The sequence below is a fragment of the Meriones unguiculatus genome, chromosome 20 (assembly GCF_030254825.1).
Source record: "Meriones unguiculatus strain TT.TT164.6M chromosome 20, Bangor_MerUng_6.1, whole genome shotgun sequence".
NCBI classification, from domain to species: Eukaryota; Metazoa; Chordata; class Mammalia; order Rodentia; family Muridae; genus Meriones; species Meriones unguiculatus.
The window spans coordinates 39,721,193-39,738,491 of record NC_083367.1 but is presented as its reverse complement, the minus strand read 5'-3'; the positions used below and the strand labels follow the sequence as shown (position 1 = coordinate 39,738,491).

General features: G+C 41.8%; 2 protein-coding genes across 2 annotated transcripts in view; one reads left to right on the top strand and one right to left on the bottom strand.

The window, feature by feature from the left end:
• Positions 1–2,560: 2,560 nt before the first annotated feature.
• Trappc3l (trafficking protein particle complex subunit 3L) overlaps positions 2,561–17,299 on the bottom strand; it is a 53,378-nt gene continuing 38,639 nt past the window's right edge. Inside the window, exons 4-5 of the mRNA XM_021662864.2 lie at positions 7,132–7,317; positions 2,561–4,015 (exon numbers count right to left, since the gene is read on the bottom strand). Of these exons, the coding sequence (XP_021518539.1) occupies positions 3,896–4,015; positions 7,132–7,317 (306 nt within the window). The 3' untranslated portion in view covers positions 2,561–3,895. The remainder of the gene's footprint in view (positions 4,016–7,131; positions 7,318–17,299) is intronic.
• Calhm5 (calcium homeostasis modulator family member 5) lies at positions 9,572–14,596 on the top strand. The gene is made up of 2 exons (XM_021662862.2): positions 9,572–10,181; positions 13,503–14,596. Exons 1-2 carry the CDS (start codon positions 9,642–9,644, stop codon positions 13,890–13,892), a joined length of 930 nt encoding a protein of 309 aa, XP_021518537.2. The 5' UTR covers positions 9,572–9,641; the 3' UTR covers positions 13,893–14,596.

Below are 17,299 nucleotides of genomic sequence, written 5' to 3'. Positions count from 1 at the left end.
TCCTTCACACCTCTCTCCTCCTCTCCCCTCCTCTTCTCTTCTCTCCTCCTCTCATCTCCTCCTCTTCCTTCCTCTCCCCTCCCCTCCTGTCCTCCCCTCTCCTCCCCTCCCCTCCTCTCCTCAGCCTTTTCTTTTCTTTTCTTTTCTTTTCTTTTCTTTTCTTTTCTTTTCTTTTCTTTTCTTTTCCTTTCCTTTCCTTTCCTTTCCTTTCCTTTCCTTTCCTTTCCTTTCCTTTCCTTTCCTTTCCTTTCCTTTCCTTCCTTCCTTCCTTCCTTCCTTCCTTCCTTCCTTTCTTTCTTTCTTTCTTTCTTTCTTTCTTTCTTTCTTTCTTTCTTTCTTTCTTTCTTTCTTTCTTTCTTTCTTTCTTTCTCAGCTTTAGGACAATACCATTGAACTGTTTGGAAAGGAAACACCCCTTGAAAAGGCTAATATGTTGATTTGGTTCCCATCTAGTAGTATTACAGGGAGGTGATTGCTTATGAAGTTGACAACTTAAGTGATATAGTAACATGTTAAAGACCTTCTCATTACCAACTCCAAAATTTTTTTTTTCTGGTCAAATTATTTTGAGTCTTCAGTGGGTAACTAACATCTCTGATCCCTCTTTGCCTTTTGTAACTTCACTTGCTGCAACTGGGACCCCTCTTTCTACATGTCTGACTGGAAGCTTAGCCTTCTGAAGGCCATTCTTTCCCTACTGCTTCTTGAGTGAATTTAATAAGAAAAGATTTAGCTGAGTTTCAGGGAAAACAAGAAACTGTCCCATGACATCTATTTCTTAGCTTTTTAGGGAAGGCCTAGGAACTTTTTACTTGGTTTGTACTCCTGCTCTTTTTGATGTAGATTACACACCCACCCCTAGGCTAGGGAATTCAGGGTAGAGCCGATGCACATATGGTTGTATTGTATATGTGGCATCCTTTACTGTCAACCTGATAGTTTCCATAGATCCTCTTGGTGGACTATTGATCATGCTTGGCTAAAATTCTGGAAGGTTTGTACACAGAGGAACTGCAGTAACTAGACAGATTTTTAAAAATGAAATATGGACGCTGAGAAGATGGTTCAGTGCATAAAGTATTTGCTGTATAAGCACGAAGACAAGAGTTTGAATCTCTAGAACGAACATAACCGTTGGATAGGCATGGAGGCCTGCCTGTGATTCCATGGCAGGAAAAATGACTCTATCACCGACCCTATCACTCTATCAGTATTATTGAGAGGATGTTAATTTAGATTCCATAGCTGGGTGGTGAAACTGAAATAGCATGACTACCCAAATCTGCAATCCCAGCTGAGTATTCCTCTTCAGTGAATAATAGCTATATTAGTAAATATTTAACATATTTTTTGTTTAAAAAATAACAGTTTTTTGTTGTTGTTGTTGTTGACCCAGTCTCTTTGGTTACAAAATCTTAACTGTTTTCTCACTTTATGCACTTATTTGGCCACACTTACTCTGTCCTTGGTAATCAAGTCAACAAGAAACTTTCCACTCATTCCCAACAGCCCAACTGCTGATGGGGTCCAGACTTCCAATAGCTAAATGAGGAAAGCAGGAAACTCAAGGAGACAAGAAATATGAACCTGAAGTGCTGAGGGAGGATTCTGACCCTGGCAACTGCACACAGCAAACAGGCTCCGAGGGAAAGGGATCAGACAGCAATCTGGAGGTCATCTGAACTGCACCCACCTGAATCTTTTCTTTGCAAAGATGAAAAGTATTAAGTTTCAAATTGGGACAAATGGCAGAGGTGCTGTCTCTTCCCCTTTACCCTCCCTCCTCTCCTCAAATGGCTCAAAGACATGTCCATTCTGCACTCTGCCTCTGGCTATGCTCTCCACATACCTACAACACACTCTCTCCTCCACCGTACCTAGGAATAGTCACGTCCTTTCCTTTTGTATTTCTTTTTTTCCACCCAATAAAAGTCTGTTTTTGGTAAAAGTTTGGGGCCAAGCTGAAGGGCTTTGTGACATGGGAATATAATAATATCCTGCAGCTGTGTTGAGTAACTTTCTGTCGCCCTTTACCAAAAAGATGAAACTTCCCACAAGAGTCAAAACACACTCTGAGGACTGAGACACTGGTGTCATCCTCATTTGTTGTTTGATTCAGTCACTTCTCTGGTAGTGAGGTCAAGTTGATATGAATTGCTGTGTCTTTTTTCTTTTCTTTTCTTTTCTTTTCTTTTCTTTTCTTTCCCTTTCTTTCTCTCTTTCTTTCTCTCTTTCTTTCTTTCTTTCTTTCTTTCTTTCTTTCTTTCTTTCTTTCTTTCTTTCTTTCTTTCTTTCTTTCTTTCTTTTTGCTTTCCAGATCAGTGGAATGAGAGTCACTGAACCTTCAACTCTAAATTTGTGCAGCCCATGGCAGCAACTGCAAGACACATGTCATTACTAAACACTTACTATGTGACTATCATGGCATTTGTTTCAATTTAGCTTAATGGATTCATATGTTAAAAACCAAAGCCATCAAACACCACTAATTTTAAATTTATTGTTTTGGAAGGGCTACATTTTTACTTTAAACTCCATTGATCATGGAATTGAACTGTGCTTAAAACAGATTTCAAAGACTATATCATAAAGGAATGTAAGATGTTCATGCTCAAACTTATTATCTGTTATAATAAATATAAGTGGAATTTATTATTAAAATGAATGTCACTGGTTTCTTTACACCTTCTTAATGTGGGTACTGGAATTTTTTTAATTAGCTTGAGCGTAATGATGCATGCTTGAAATCCCAGCACTTGGAAAGTGGAGACAGTAGAATCAGGACTTCAGTTCCAGACTGGGTAACATAACATCTCATTAGGGAGGAAAGAAGAGAAAGATACGAAGGAGGACGAAGAAGGGGGTATTTGAAACTATAAATGTGGCTTTCAAGAGTCTTTTATGGTCTTTGGGATGAAACATATTGAACACAAGAAAACCATTCTGTAGGCATATGGGTCAAAATACTCCTCTCAATCCAGGATATTGAGATAAAAGCGGAGGAATGACATTTATTTTGGTGCTGTCATCCTGTTCTTTACTCAGCGTCACTGGGAATATTGGGTGAAGGTGCCTTCAGGGTGGTGAGTTTGATGGCCAGGTTGGCAAGACGGGGAAAAAGGTAGAGTCTAATTGGTCAAACACTGAATATATTCAATAGAGCTAGGGCATGCTTCTTTAAGTGTCAGACCCTTGGATTTTATCTCCCCGGGCTCCATTGGGCAACTTTCATGACACGCTGATGGCATTTGGTTGATCTTAACCATCTCCAAATTGAATAAATTAAAATTTAAAGCTAAATGAATTAAAATTAAATATCATTTTAAATGCTTCGGAACTGGCATCCAGGCAAATAAATAGCTGGCTCAGTGGTTATAACTAGAGAGTAGCCGAAGCCATAAGCCAAGGCAATAGGTGAGGAAAAATCACACTCATAATTAATAAAGTCTATGAGAAATGATGGGAATATATCTGTTACATGTCGTCTAGGGTCTGTCTCTCTAATGCTGTCTGGTTTCATCCATTTTTTTTTTCTATTGAGCGGGATACAGCTGGGACACAGAGTTAACAAAATGTAACTAATAAGAAAAAAAAAAAAGAGAGATAACATCCTAACCGCTTATATAGGTGTTGCCTTCCTTTCCCGCCCCCGCACCGCTACAGGTATGAAATAGACTGGCTGAGGACAGAGCAAATAGTGTGTGGTAGAATTCATGCTTACTGTTTTACAAGAAGTTATTTGTGTCTGAAATCCTGAAAATGTGTGATACACAGTAAGGTTTTGAGGCCTGTCACAGCCCAGGCCATCAGGCAAAAATACAACACTTTTGTAGCTGTGTACTTAGCTGATACTCACTGGACAGCTAACTACCAGTGACACTTTGCATGCCATTCTTCATTTTTTCCGTCTGTATTTTTTCTCATCCAGCTTTTTCAGAAATGTTATTCCGATTTCAGTCACACTGTCCCCTTTTAGTCTGTCTTGCAAGAATGTAACATCAGCAGCCAAATGAACCTAGAAAAGGAAAAAAAAAAAAAAAAAAAAAAAAAGCAACTTAGACTTGTGTCACTTAAAAAGCATTTTTTTTACAATTAATTTTTTTTCATTTTTCTTTTTTTGATAAGAATCGTTTGTTTTGTGAATAATGAACCTTAGACTGTGTTCTCCAGAGATATCCCGGCCCTGTGTCATCAATGTGGAGCACTGAAAGACGGGTGAGCAGTTCAGGAGTGGCCCAGACTTGTCCACTCCTCTCAGCAAGAATGTAAGTTCCTGACTCACAGAGAGACCACACTCTGCGTGCTTGGCCAAGCGAAACTTCAGAGAAGAAATGGGCTCTTATAGGATTCCTCTCAAGCTGACTTTCCATAAAGCATTCAGTCATTAGCTAAACAATATAATCGCTTATACTAACAACATTTAGCAATTGCTTATGACTTTGAGAGCTTTGAAAAATACTGACTAAATACATTATAAATATAAAATTAGATATTGAATTACAGACATGAATATTTGATGGCCAGGCATTCTTTTCAACTTGAAAGCATTTCCCATTTCCCAGACAATGAAGTAAGCCCAAGGGCTTACTTCTCTATTCATTAAAATGTGTTCATGTAAGAGCAGCACAATATTGCTGCAGTATTTTCAATTGAGTATCTGATCAGACTTATTTTTAGTCACTGGGATAAAGAAGATAAATGAGTGAGGGTAGTCGGTAGAAAATAGTAAGTGAAAAACTCCTGGGTCTAGCAGGCAATTAATTAATATTTACTTAAACTTACCTGACTCACTCTTCCCAGATAGAGAATTCCTAGGCAATGAGCCTAGGATATCTAAACCACAGGCCTCCAAATGTCAGATTATCTGTCTCACAGAGAGTGCAAAACCCTTGCCTTGTGACACCCACCATCCAATGAAAGAGAGTAAGCTATATTTGAAATACATGGCTTATAATTAATCTCTGATTTTTCTTCCATATGTTTATTTTCTTTTTTACATCTTAGAAAATATAAGAAAAGGTCCATTAAAGAAACACAAAAACTATGAAAGCTCTTTGGAAATGTGAGGCCACATGACTCCTGACACTTGTGGTCAGCACATGTGGTCAGCACCTGTAATGCCTGCAGTCTGAGGCTAAGGCAGGAGAATCATGAATTTGAGGCCAGTCTGTGCTACTTAATGAGTCCTCATCTATAAATGAATGAACAAAAAAGGTAAAAACTTTTCTGAACTTTTCACTGTGTGTTTGTTAAGCATCTCAACAGTAGCAGGTTCAAGGTTGAGCTTTTCTCCTAGTCAGTTCCAACCATCTTAGTTTGTTCTATTGGTTAATAATGAGATGTTCCCTACAGGGGACAAAAACCTGAGGGTCATTTCTCAATATTTCTTCTTTTCAATTTTGACCTTCTCAGGCAGCTGACATCCAAGTCTTGTCTGTTCTGCCCTGACAACTACTGCCCCATGAGTCGCCTCTTGATTGCTATTGTCAGGGATGCCTGAGGTTACCAGCAGCACTTTCATACCCGCCCTCTTCTCTCCCTCCCTCAGAATTTTCCCTTCCATGTATACCTTCACCTGACTGACAGGGAATGGGATTTCTAGAACACAAATTTCAAACTCTCATTTCCTTGATTCTGAACCTGAGTCTACTCTGATACTTCCCATATAGAAGACTGAATTTCCAGGTCACACGATTTCCTTTCTTTTATCATTGAAGAATTTAAGACTCTCTCACACTAGCCCCTCTCCCAGTCTTTATGTCTGACATTCTGAACTTATTTGCATTTGCAGTTCTTTCATTTTGAGAGGTCTTTAAACATTCTGATTGGTCTGCCTGAAATATTGCTTTCCTGCTCTCTTTACCAAGACCTTCACTTAGTTCCCATTATTCCTTCAAGACTCCAGTTCAGTGTTTTTATCATGATTATGTGGATTTTCTCTTACTCTACATCCTTCCCCAGCCCTTTTTTATACTTCTTTGCATATGACTTCTTGAACTAGACACCAGATTCTCTATGGCAGCAGCAAATGTATCTTGTCCATCTTTGCAAGCTCAGTGCCTGACCTTTTAACAGATGTTAATTGTCAATTAAACCAGTGCATAACTCAGGTGTGGAACTCAGCCTCAAAAATGACCTGCATTGACCTGTATCTCCGGTAACACATGCTCTCTGCTTTCTCCTCCCACATAGCACCAAGGTTGGCAGCTTGGATTGCCAGGCTGTGATTAGATCTACAAAGAGGTCTATGTGGAGAGGAACTTTAGGAAGACTCTGCACAGTGCAGGGCACTGAGGTTTCGTGAACCTGTGGGTAGCTTCCCTAGTATCAGCAAGTCTGCACAGGCTACAGCTGAAACTGCATGTAAAGTAGGCTGTGAAAGAGCATTCTGAAGTACCTCTGGAATTCTTTTTAATTAATTAATTGTGTATGTGTATGTGTTCATGCTCACACATGAGCATGTACCATAAAGTAGGAATGAAAGTCACAAGACAACCTGTAGGAGTCAGTTCTGTCCTTGCATGATAGGGATTCTAAAAATGGAAGTCAGGTTGTCAGGCTAAATGGCACAAGCTGAGCCATCTCCCACCCAGATTTTTTTTTTCTTTCTCTTGAGCAAAATCCTCAGCCTTCCATTTTATTTTTAAAATTTTAATACAAGGCTGGGCGGTGGTGACACATGCCTTTAATCTCAGCAGGGGAAGCAAGTGTTCCCCTGAGTTTGAGGCCAACCTGGTTTACAGAATGAGTTCCAGGATAGCAAGGGCTACACAGAGAAACCCCGTTTCAGGAAAACAACAACAATAACAAAAAACAAAAAACAAAAAAACACAAAAAACAAATAGGGGGACTCACTGTAGACCAGGCTGGACTCATAGAGATCCGCTTGCCTCTGACTGAGTGCTAGGATTACAGGAGTGCGCCACCACTCTGGATTTGGCCTTGAATTTACAATTCTGATCCCCTTACCTTACCTCCCAAGTCTCTGAGATCACAGGCTTGCAGCAACAGGGCCCACATGGTCTAGGATTTCCCACTGTTAGAGACTGTGCATTCATTTGAGGTTGTTACGTTTTAAGGACAGCAGTGTGTAGCTGGACATGCAATGACAGGATGAAACACATGCGTTACCATCTCCAGGGCTCCTCTGATGATCCCACACAGTAAGTTGCAGTAGCACAAGGCAGATCGTCCAGCAGGGAGCTCTTCCACAAACTCTGCCAGAGGATTCTTGTCTAGAATCAGGGAAAATTTGTTTCTGCTTGAGTTGTGACAGGTCACACTTGGTGTAATTCCCAAGTACATCTTGAAAGCAACCTGACACACACAGAGAGAGAACATTATCGCACTTAGTCTCAAACAGAAGTCTATACAGACAACCCGGTAACTTCTTCTAGGTATTGCAGCCCATTGTCAAGCTCGCCAGCCTTTGTCTGCAGTCAGGATGTTTGTGTCCACACCTGGTTTTGCGGTTTACTGGCCTTATGCCATGTGAGACTATTAAATAATTTTTATTTTTATAGAACATCCTGAAGTGCTGGGGTCTGTGGAACAATATGGGTTTGTAAAAAATATTATTTCTAGGCCAGGCGTGGTGACGCATGCCTTTAATCTCAGCACTCGAGAGCCAAAGGCAGGCAGATTTCTGTGAGTTCCAGACCAGCTTGGTCTACAGAGTTTCAGGATAGCCAGCGTTGTTATACAGAGAAACCCTGTCTCAAAAACAAACAAACAAAAAACAAGACAAAACAAAATTATTTCCAAAAACCCTTGTAGAAAACACAGAGGATTTAGGATGGTGAGAAACAAAAAGATTAATTACTGTGTGTCAACACAATAGTGTATAACACACTGATCATGGCAAACCATGAAATTCAGGGTTGGAAGGGCTCCTCGGCACGAGTTCTGCATTACGAAGGGCCTGGTCTGAGAAGAGTACGCTCTGGGAAGATTAGACACAAGAACTTGAATAATTATCATACTGTAGATGTCAGCTCTTTCAGGAGGAACAAGGGCCGGTGGTGGGAGCAACATAACTGTGCAATAATGCAGTTGTCAAAAGTGTCTGCTGTGGTGCAGGACTCAAAGAACCCCACAATGCAGAAACAGATAAAAACCTTAGACAGCCCCCTCCCCCGTTTTCCCCATTTCTTTCTTTCTGTCTTTGTTTGTAAGTGGAGCTTAAGCATCTTAGGATTTACTTCTTTTTGAGACATTGTTTTACCATTATTTGATTGTTTATATGTGTATGAATCTGTAATGGCACACAGCCAGAGGACAACTAGGAGGTGGGTTCTCCCCTTGTCATGCGGGTGCTAAGGCTAGAACTGAGATCCCCAGGCTTAGAGGAAAGCGCCTTACCTCGTCCAATTCACCTCACTGGCCCTGCTACTTCTCTTGAAGGACAACTTTCACAAATGTGTAATCTGGTATTTAGAAAAGTAAAAATGACAGTGAAGACAGTAGCCTTTTAGTTCTTTGGCTCCTAATCCAAGGCAGATTCTTTTCGCAAAACACCTAGGCCAAGCTTTTAAAGCATATTAATGGAAATCTGTCAGTTTGTTGCATTGCCATCATTCCAAGGCCTTAATTATCTTAATTTTAAAATTAAGAGCAGTGTAGGAGAGAAATGGAAGCAATTTTCTTAAATTACCTGTAATGTGAAGTACAAAACAAGTTTATTCCTTTGTTTACTGGTTCATTTAACAGCTGTTTGTGGAGGACTGCTTTTCTCTTCCATGTCTACTGTGGTGCAAATTCAGTAGCCACTTGCAAATCAAACTCCTGAGTGAGTTTACCATCTACGTTTGACATTATGTTTAGGTCTAGAAATCCAGGAGCCTGGAGTGAGCTTGCATTTGCTAGGTGAACAAATTGGTGTGATGAAGGGGCAGAGACAGAAGAAACATGCCCCGGCATGAAACACAACATGTGGTTCAAGGAAAGTCCACATCTGCCAAGTGGTGGGCAGCTGGGAGCCCCACAGATGTCCTAATCCTGCAGACTCCGAGTCCGTTTTAGAAGGATTTCCTTTGTGTAAAAATGATCATGTCATGAATCAAGAAGTTACATGAAGAGAAAGGAGGACTCCTCCTCTTCTCTAGAAGCCCCAGTAGTTATTAGGCTTCCTATATGAATTCTAATAATCTCAACCCCTAAACTATGTTTTAAGTCTTTAATGGAAGCCCTTTCAAGAAGCCAGAACCCCTGTCTACTAAATCTTAGGGCATAGAGCAAGAGAAGAAACCTATCGTAAGGAGGTGTGTTTGGCAACAAATCGATGGCTGAAACCCGTTTCTTCTAGGGCTGAACCTCCCACTGGAAATTTTCTATGCTATAATTTGTATGGAAATTTTCGATTTGCAGCCAAAAGCTCATGGAAAAGAGTAGTAACAGGAATGGTGTCCTATTGCACTTGTCAGTGTTTTTGGCTGCCCTCGAGTGTCAGCATCCACCGGTAGGAGGCATTATCTGCCCGTTGTTGGGAAATAAGCATTCCTGAGGAATGACACTGTTTCCTTATCTGGCTGGATGCAGACAGAGGAGGACTGTTGTTTCAAAAGAGCTCCACCCTCGGTCACAGCCACAGTTGCTGTGTTAAAACCAAGGCAAACGTTTTCCCCTCCTTGTGTGTCTCCAACATGGATGTTTTCCAGAGCATTTTAAAATTTCTTCTTAACCAAAAAACCGCTATTGGCTACAGTTTCATGGCTTTGCTCACCGTGGGAAGCGAGCGTCTCTTCTCGCTGGTGGCGTTTAAGTGCCCCTGCAGCGCTGAGAACACAGCCTATGGGCTGGTTTTCCTCTTTGCCCCTGCCTGGGTGTTACTGATTCTTGGATTCTTTCTGAATAGCAGGGCATGGAGACTCTTCACTGGCTGTTGCAAGAATCCCAAAAGAATCTTCCCCAGGAGACAATGCTGCCGCTTCTTCTACCTCCTGTGTCACATCACACTGAATTCGCTGGTGGCCCCAGTGATGTGGCTCTCTGTGGCTTTGCTTAATGGGACGTTTTATGAATGTGCTGTGAGCGGGACAAGAAGCCCAAAGATCCTGGAGCTGATTTGTAAGGGCAAGCCCAAAGAATGCTCAGAAGAACTGTACAAAGTCTCCTGCGGCAAAAGTAGCATGGCACCCATGGACAATGAGGAGGTGAAGCTGTCCCTGCAAGCCCAGTCTCAGGTAAGGACAAATGTGCCTTTTGCTCCCAGTGTGAGCATAGAGATTTCTATCTTCCTTTCAGGCAGGCCAGAGTATGAGAGATGCCAGAATATTTTGACACTAAGTGGAAATTGGAACATGATGGAGCATTAAGACAATCTGAGGAAAAGGTTTTTAGGGACAGGAAGGCTCAGTAAAATTGCTGATTGGATCGTGCAGTCTCTATTTAAAAAAAAAAAAAAACCCTCTGGGTTCTGCATATGTAAATACTTAAGTGCTCAAAACCATCTCTCTGGGTTGACTTTGTAAATAATGCAGAACACAAAATCATGTACTGAGTGCTAATCCTGAGCTGTAAATAAGCGTTATTGCCTCCTATCAATTATTTATTTTCAAGCCGGTGTCTCAAAAAACCCACAGACACATCCTATTCATCCGCTAAGATATAGCTGGGCCAAATCAGCTACTACTTTTTAAAGCAGCTGGTGGTGTAATTAGCATGGAGATTTCCTCCAGCAATCACTGTGGCAACTGCTATCCCTCTGCTCCTATGCTGTCAGGATTGAAAGTTTTCCCAAATGAAGTGGGACTGAGCAGTCTTTTAAATGGCTTTTTGGTGAAGAGTGACCGAAATTCCCTAGGGAGATTATGACTTTTCTTCTGTGTGCTGTACAGCTAAGAAAGTTCTCATGCTACTTTAGAAGCTCAGGATTTGGAGCATTGTCTTACTTGTGGGAAGTAATTTACAGCTTCAGCTAGCTAATCAATATAAGGAAGAAACTTGTCATTTTGCCAGGCGTCTGAACACTGATCTAAGTGCATAGTCCTAGCCTGGCCTTGTGATGAAGCCAATTTCCTATTCCTAAGGTCAAAAGAGGTTGTAGGAGCAAACAAACAGAGCCATCCTTTCTCAGGAATACTGTTGGTTTCTGGATAAATGTTTGGGCACACTGCAATTTTACCGTTTTAGTAAGGACTTGCCCTTACCACAAACACATCAAAGCCAAGTCAGCTCCCACAATTTAAAATGGTTAATAGTAAAGTTATATTCTTCATAAATTAATTAACCAAAGAATGTGCCTAGATAAACTTCTTTGTTTAATTCATAAAGCATAGGTCAGATGGAACATGCCCGGCTCCTAGGAGTGCTTTTCATCTTTTGTTGAAGGAAGGTATTAATTACTAATGTTATGATAGTTGATAGTGTGAGTGACACATGGTTTACCTCTCAAGGTGCCAGGCTCCATTCAGCCAGTGGCAACCCCAAACACTCATCACCATGCCAGCTCTTCTTTAAATATAAGCCCACAGAAAGCATGCACATCTGGTCATAGTATAGGTTGGCCACAGGTCATAGGCCAATAGGTCATGGTTGACTTTTCATCAAAATGAGAAGGACCTACAGGTGGATGCCCAAGAGAATGAAGGTGTAGCAACAGCAGGTGCTGACCATGAGGTTCAGATGGCAGCAGGCATCACACAGTTCAAAACAATAATTGGGCATATGGGCGGAGGTGGAAAAGTGCATTCATTCATGGGTGGGGCAGAGCAAAAAGAAACCCAGGTGGATGACTCTCTGGTCTTTAGGATGGTGCAATGGAGTAGTGGAAAGAGCTCAGCCTTGGAATCAGCTGGCGTTGAATCCTGACACTGCCACTCCCCAGCTCTGTGATACAGAACTCTGAACCCTAGTTTTCTCACAATGCCGGACTGTAGAATTTTCTACCTGCTGTAGAAATTTCTTTAGAGATAATGGACATAAATGGGCATAAGGTTTCTAGAACATTATCAAGTATTCCAAGGTGAGGAATTCTGCCAGGATTTGAGGAAAGAGACAAATAGGACACAATTAAGGTCTGGACTGGGCGCAGTCACCACATTCTAGTTGGAGTGCTAGACTCCTGTGAGTCTAGGAGGATAAGACTCAGCAGTCAGGTGAGAAAATGACAGGGATGGGGTGGGGTTCTGAAGCTGATCAAATAGTTTCTAACTCATCAGGATTAGCTCAGGTAGAAGGGAAATGGCTTCTACATAGAAGCCCAGTCACACTGAAGAGGAAGGGGATGCTGAAAGAAAGGAGAAGGTCTGATGAAGTCAACCATAAGCCGGTGACTGAAGAAGAGCAGGAGAACTCTCACACAGTAGTGACTGTGTCTCACTTGGTTATGTAGAACAGACAGAGATGCTTGAAAACAGGCAGACAACAGGTAGAACTGATGAGCTCTTTACCCAGCTTTTCCTAAAATAACTTCTGAGATGGGTAACCTAAATTTCAATATTATAATTAAATTATAATACTATAATATAATAGTCACAGGCAGCACCCACAGTGAGGGGAAATTTAGGTGTTATGCCTGAGGAATGCCAACTCAGAAGTGGCATTTATGTAAAGGCTGAGGCCCTTTTAGTATCCCCACTTCTGGGCCATAGTTTGGGAACAACTAAGTTAAAGCTAAAGCAATGATCTGAATGGACAGATTGATCTAAATTTGCAGGTTGTTGTTTCTGTTCTCAACTGAGGGTTCTTTGAACTGCAATTAGGGGGCACTTTCAAGAAATCTTAGGGTCCTTTGAACTGCAATTAAGGGGCACTTTCAAGAAATCTGTTAGTTTTTAAAGTGTAAAATTAATTCAAATTATGGAAAGTTAAATTGCAGCAACAGATTTAGAAGACATGTTAACTATAAACTTTTGCTTTTAAAGTAAAAAAAAATCAGCAGGATAATTCATATTCAGAAAAGAGTTTAGTTTAAGAACACATAGTCCTCAAAGTTTGGAATCACCCCCCCCCCCCTTTTTTTCTGTCTCTCTCAGCATTTAAAAAGGCTTTAAATTCTTACAGCTTCTGCTCATTACTGTATTGCGTCTTTTCTTTCTTTATTGTGAGCAATGAATTCTAGGATTCATTGAGTGGCTGCTGCTCCCTACAAAGTCACTTGGGAAAAGTTGGTCAGCAATGTGGGCATGCGTTGATCAGTGCCTGGACACCTGCATAACAAAGTGATCATTCATTCAAATGTCCAACATGACTCATCAGAGAGAAGTTTTTCTTCTGCTATCTTGAAGTGCTTTATAAGAGTTATAAGAGTGAGCAGTCACTCTTTCCATTTGCTACTTTACTCCTTTGCACAGCAGCTATGTTGAGTAGAGCAATGGACATTGAATCAACTCTCCTTTTATTTTGAGTGTCAAAAAAAAACATTTAAAGGTAAGATGGATAATTACAAATGAGATGGTTGTAATGCCTGTGGTATTAATCTAGTTCTATACTGTATAATATTATCCAGCTCCCTGAGATGCAATTCTGCTTTTCTATGTCCTCAATATTTCTTTCACCCTAAGATTCTAGGATGGTGCCTGATTTGTTCAGCATGCTTCTTCTCTCTGCTGACCACTTGTTATACACGCTGCAGATCTCATGTCAGCTATCTGCAGCTGAGTTTTTGGAAGACGTACGCACAGAGGGAGAAGGAACAATTGGAGAACAAACTCCTGGAATACGCCAACAACCTGAGTGAGAGGAACCTCAAATGCTTTTTTGAAAACAAGAATCCAGATCCTTTCCCCATGCCCTCCTTTACTGCCTGGGAGGCTGCATCCGAGCTGCATTCGTTCCACCAAGACCGTGAGCACTACAGCACCCTTCACAAGGTGGTAGATGATGGTCTGGAGCAAACTGCCCAAGAAGAGGAGACAACAATGATCCTCGTGGGAACCGCCCAGAGTGTGTGAGTCCTCCACCACCACTGGCTCAGGGGTCCAGCGGTACGGACATTCAGAGGGTCTCCTGCTGTCTGCGCTACAACCTGCACCTCTGCATTTTCTCACCGTCAGAGCTGCTTTGGAAGACAACAGCACAGGGGCAAACTGTTCTGAAGTTTCTGAGCACCATGTCTGGATGCGCTCAAACTGGTGCTGAGTGAAGACAAAGACACTTGGAGCTGGTGGAGGGTCGGTCCAGGAGGCCCAATAGTTGCTTCAGGCTCTAAGGCTGTATGGCTCAGCCTTCGGAGTCTGGCAAGGTGGTCTGCCGCGCCTTGCAAGTATCTGCCGTGGTTCTGGGGGAAGGGTCCACGGACAGTGGCAGCTGAGAGTACCCCGCTGGAAGCCTTTCCAAAGTATATCCAACACCTTTCAAGTTGGAAGGAATTCTACCATTTGGCTAACACTCCTTTCTACAAAATACCCCTACTCTCAAGAATCACTAACTGAAAGAATATAATGTCTGAAAATCAAAGGTTCCCACATTTCCCCCAAATTCTGAAAGCCTGCCTCCAGGCCTCATGACTGCTGTGAGTGGTTGGTTGGCACTTATGCCTCCATGGACCAATTTCTACATTCAAAAGACAATTACAAAAGGCTCACATTCAAGACTGCATTGATATAAATATAAAGACATTAATATTGTATATTAAAAACACTTTTCTCAATAAAAAGATTTCCATTTTTTTTCCTGGTTTTAAAATTGAAAATCACTTTTACAGATACCTACTAAAATTCTGGGCCCAGGGCATGGTTGCTGCTATGTTGTAGGTAAGTCTTAGCTTCTTTGGGCTATTATAACAAAATGTCACAGGCTATGTGCCTTGCAAACAATAGTTCTCACAAATTGGGAGGGTAAAATTTCTGAGGTAAGAGTACAGCTCAGGCAGGGCTTACTGAGGGCTTTTCTTCAGCTGCTGATTTTCGGTGCCCTACTGTGGGTCATGTGGTGAAAAGGACAAATAAGCTTACGGGACTTTTTTGGGGGGAGCCCATGCAGCCCATGCTGCAGGCTCTGCCTCACTGATCAAGTGATCCCACAAAGCCCACTTCCTAATGACATCACGGTCGAGGTTAGGTTTCACTATGTGAATTTTAGAGAGTTTAAACACATTATAGAATAGATTGGTAATGATCTGATAGAGATCGTAAGAGACTCTCCACAGTAGACCAGCATAAAATTGAGTTCCCATGTCATACTTATCAGAAAAAACATGAGTGTTACTACTATGTAATATTCACTGTGTGTGCATGTATGTGTGCACACGCGTACGTCAGCATATGATAAAGCTCTGAGTGGATCTACACTTAAGGCACAGTGTCTACATTTAGCTCTATAGCTCATACCTTATATCACTAGCTGTCTGCATCCCCAGGTTTAAGAAGGCTTCATCTTAGCGCTTCACTAACATAAAGGTTGATGAGAAACTGTGGGAGAATCCTGTAAGGCCAAAAGCCCTAGAAAAAAATCTTAAGATTGTGATTTATAATGAGGAATATGTTTTTGCTTTTGTGTCTATCCTTGGTACAAAGTTCTAGAACCCGTGGAATTCTTACCACGTGCCCATTTACTAATGAGGTGACCTCTGCACAGCCGAGGATGGGGCTGGCTGCCAGGAACAACCATGTGACGAAAGACTGAAACTTTCTGCCTCATCCTCTGCCCTCTGAAAAGTAGCCAGGGACTGAATGTTGATTTGATCCTGGCAGTACTGTCCAGCAAGACATCACAGCAAGATTCTGACATCTACTAAGTCCATGCCCAGAACTGGCTGGGCAGTCAGGACAAACCCACAGACAGACAGACAGACAGACAGACACACACACACACACACACACCACCAGCACCATCATCACCACTACACACTTTTACACACACATACACAGACACACACAGACACTACCACCACCACCAACTTACATACAGACATACACACACCACCCTCATATGCACATATATACACATACCACATACACACTCATACATACATGTACATGCATACACACACTCATATGCACACATAATCATATACACACAATACTCCACACACTCACATATGCACATACATATGCATACACTGCACACGCATACATATACACATTTACTCCACATACACATTCATACACACACATACCACATGCACACAGATACACATGCATACACACATTCACATATGTACAAAGACACACAGACACACATACACATATGTACACTCACACAGACAGACATACACACATAAGTCAAATGTAATGGAAAAACCCAAACATATAATAATAAGCACAGTGCTTTCCTGAGTCTTGTAGGCTACTCTAGTGAATAAACCTACGTGAAGAAAGAATCAGGAGAACCTTTAACTGGTTAGCCTGGGATCCTTCTGCTCCTTCAAAGTCGGGGAAAATTCTTGGGAAATGGGCTCTAAGCCTGGATGGGAGCCATGTGTAACCACAGTTAATGTTAGAATTATTTGAATTATGAGACACTCAATTTACATTTTGGGGGGGTTTACCAGTGTGAGAAAACACCTGCCCTTGTAGGCTAGAAGTGTTAATACAGAAAGATAAAAACCACATTCTTCAGGTTCCAGAAGAGCAGCATTGGGAGTGTGTGCTAGCTATAGGCATACTGGGATTAGACAAGGCAGCGTGTCAAACGAGGACAAATAAAAAAAAAATTGAAAAAAAAAAAAGGTGAGCATCTTTCCTCAGCCCTTTCTTGACTGGGATCTTGCACATCTCTGAGTGCTTACTGAGGCCTAGGAAGCAGGTGGGTCCCAGCCAATAGCCATGCATCTCCTGGGTTGGGCCAAAGGCAGAGGCAGCAGTTTTACAAAGCAGCTTAGTTGCAGGAGGCTGAGAAGTGAGAAATCACTGCAGCACATCTCTGCCTCCCTCTACCTCAGGGCCTTTTTATATTCAACAAGCCTAGTCTCAGGATTAGAGATGCCCCATGCCAGCAGCTTCAAGTTGGCAAGCCAGCAGCCTGTGCTTTTTGCTTAGTGAGTAGGAAAAGAACGGACACTCCTACTCTGAACAAGTCACCCCAAGATGAGTCAGGTTCTCTTCCTGACTCCTGACTCCTGGTGGAGTGGTATTTTATGCAGGATGTAAGCAAGTTCAAGACTCCTTATCTATCCCTTCAACAGCCTTGGTGGAGATGGGTGGAGACAGGGAGAGAAAATTGGTATCGGTTCTTTGGTGTCCAGAGGGTGCAGGTCTCTGGAGGAAGGGTGTATACAAGTGTATAAGTGTGAGCAGTTTGTTTTCATAGGTGGGGCTCCCTAAACAGAACCCCAAACGTACGGAGCTTGGGAAAGAACCACTTGCGGAACAGAGGGAAGTAGAATTGGGTTTCAAGTAAAATGTCAGTCCTACCAATC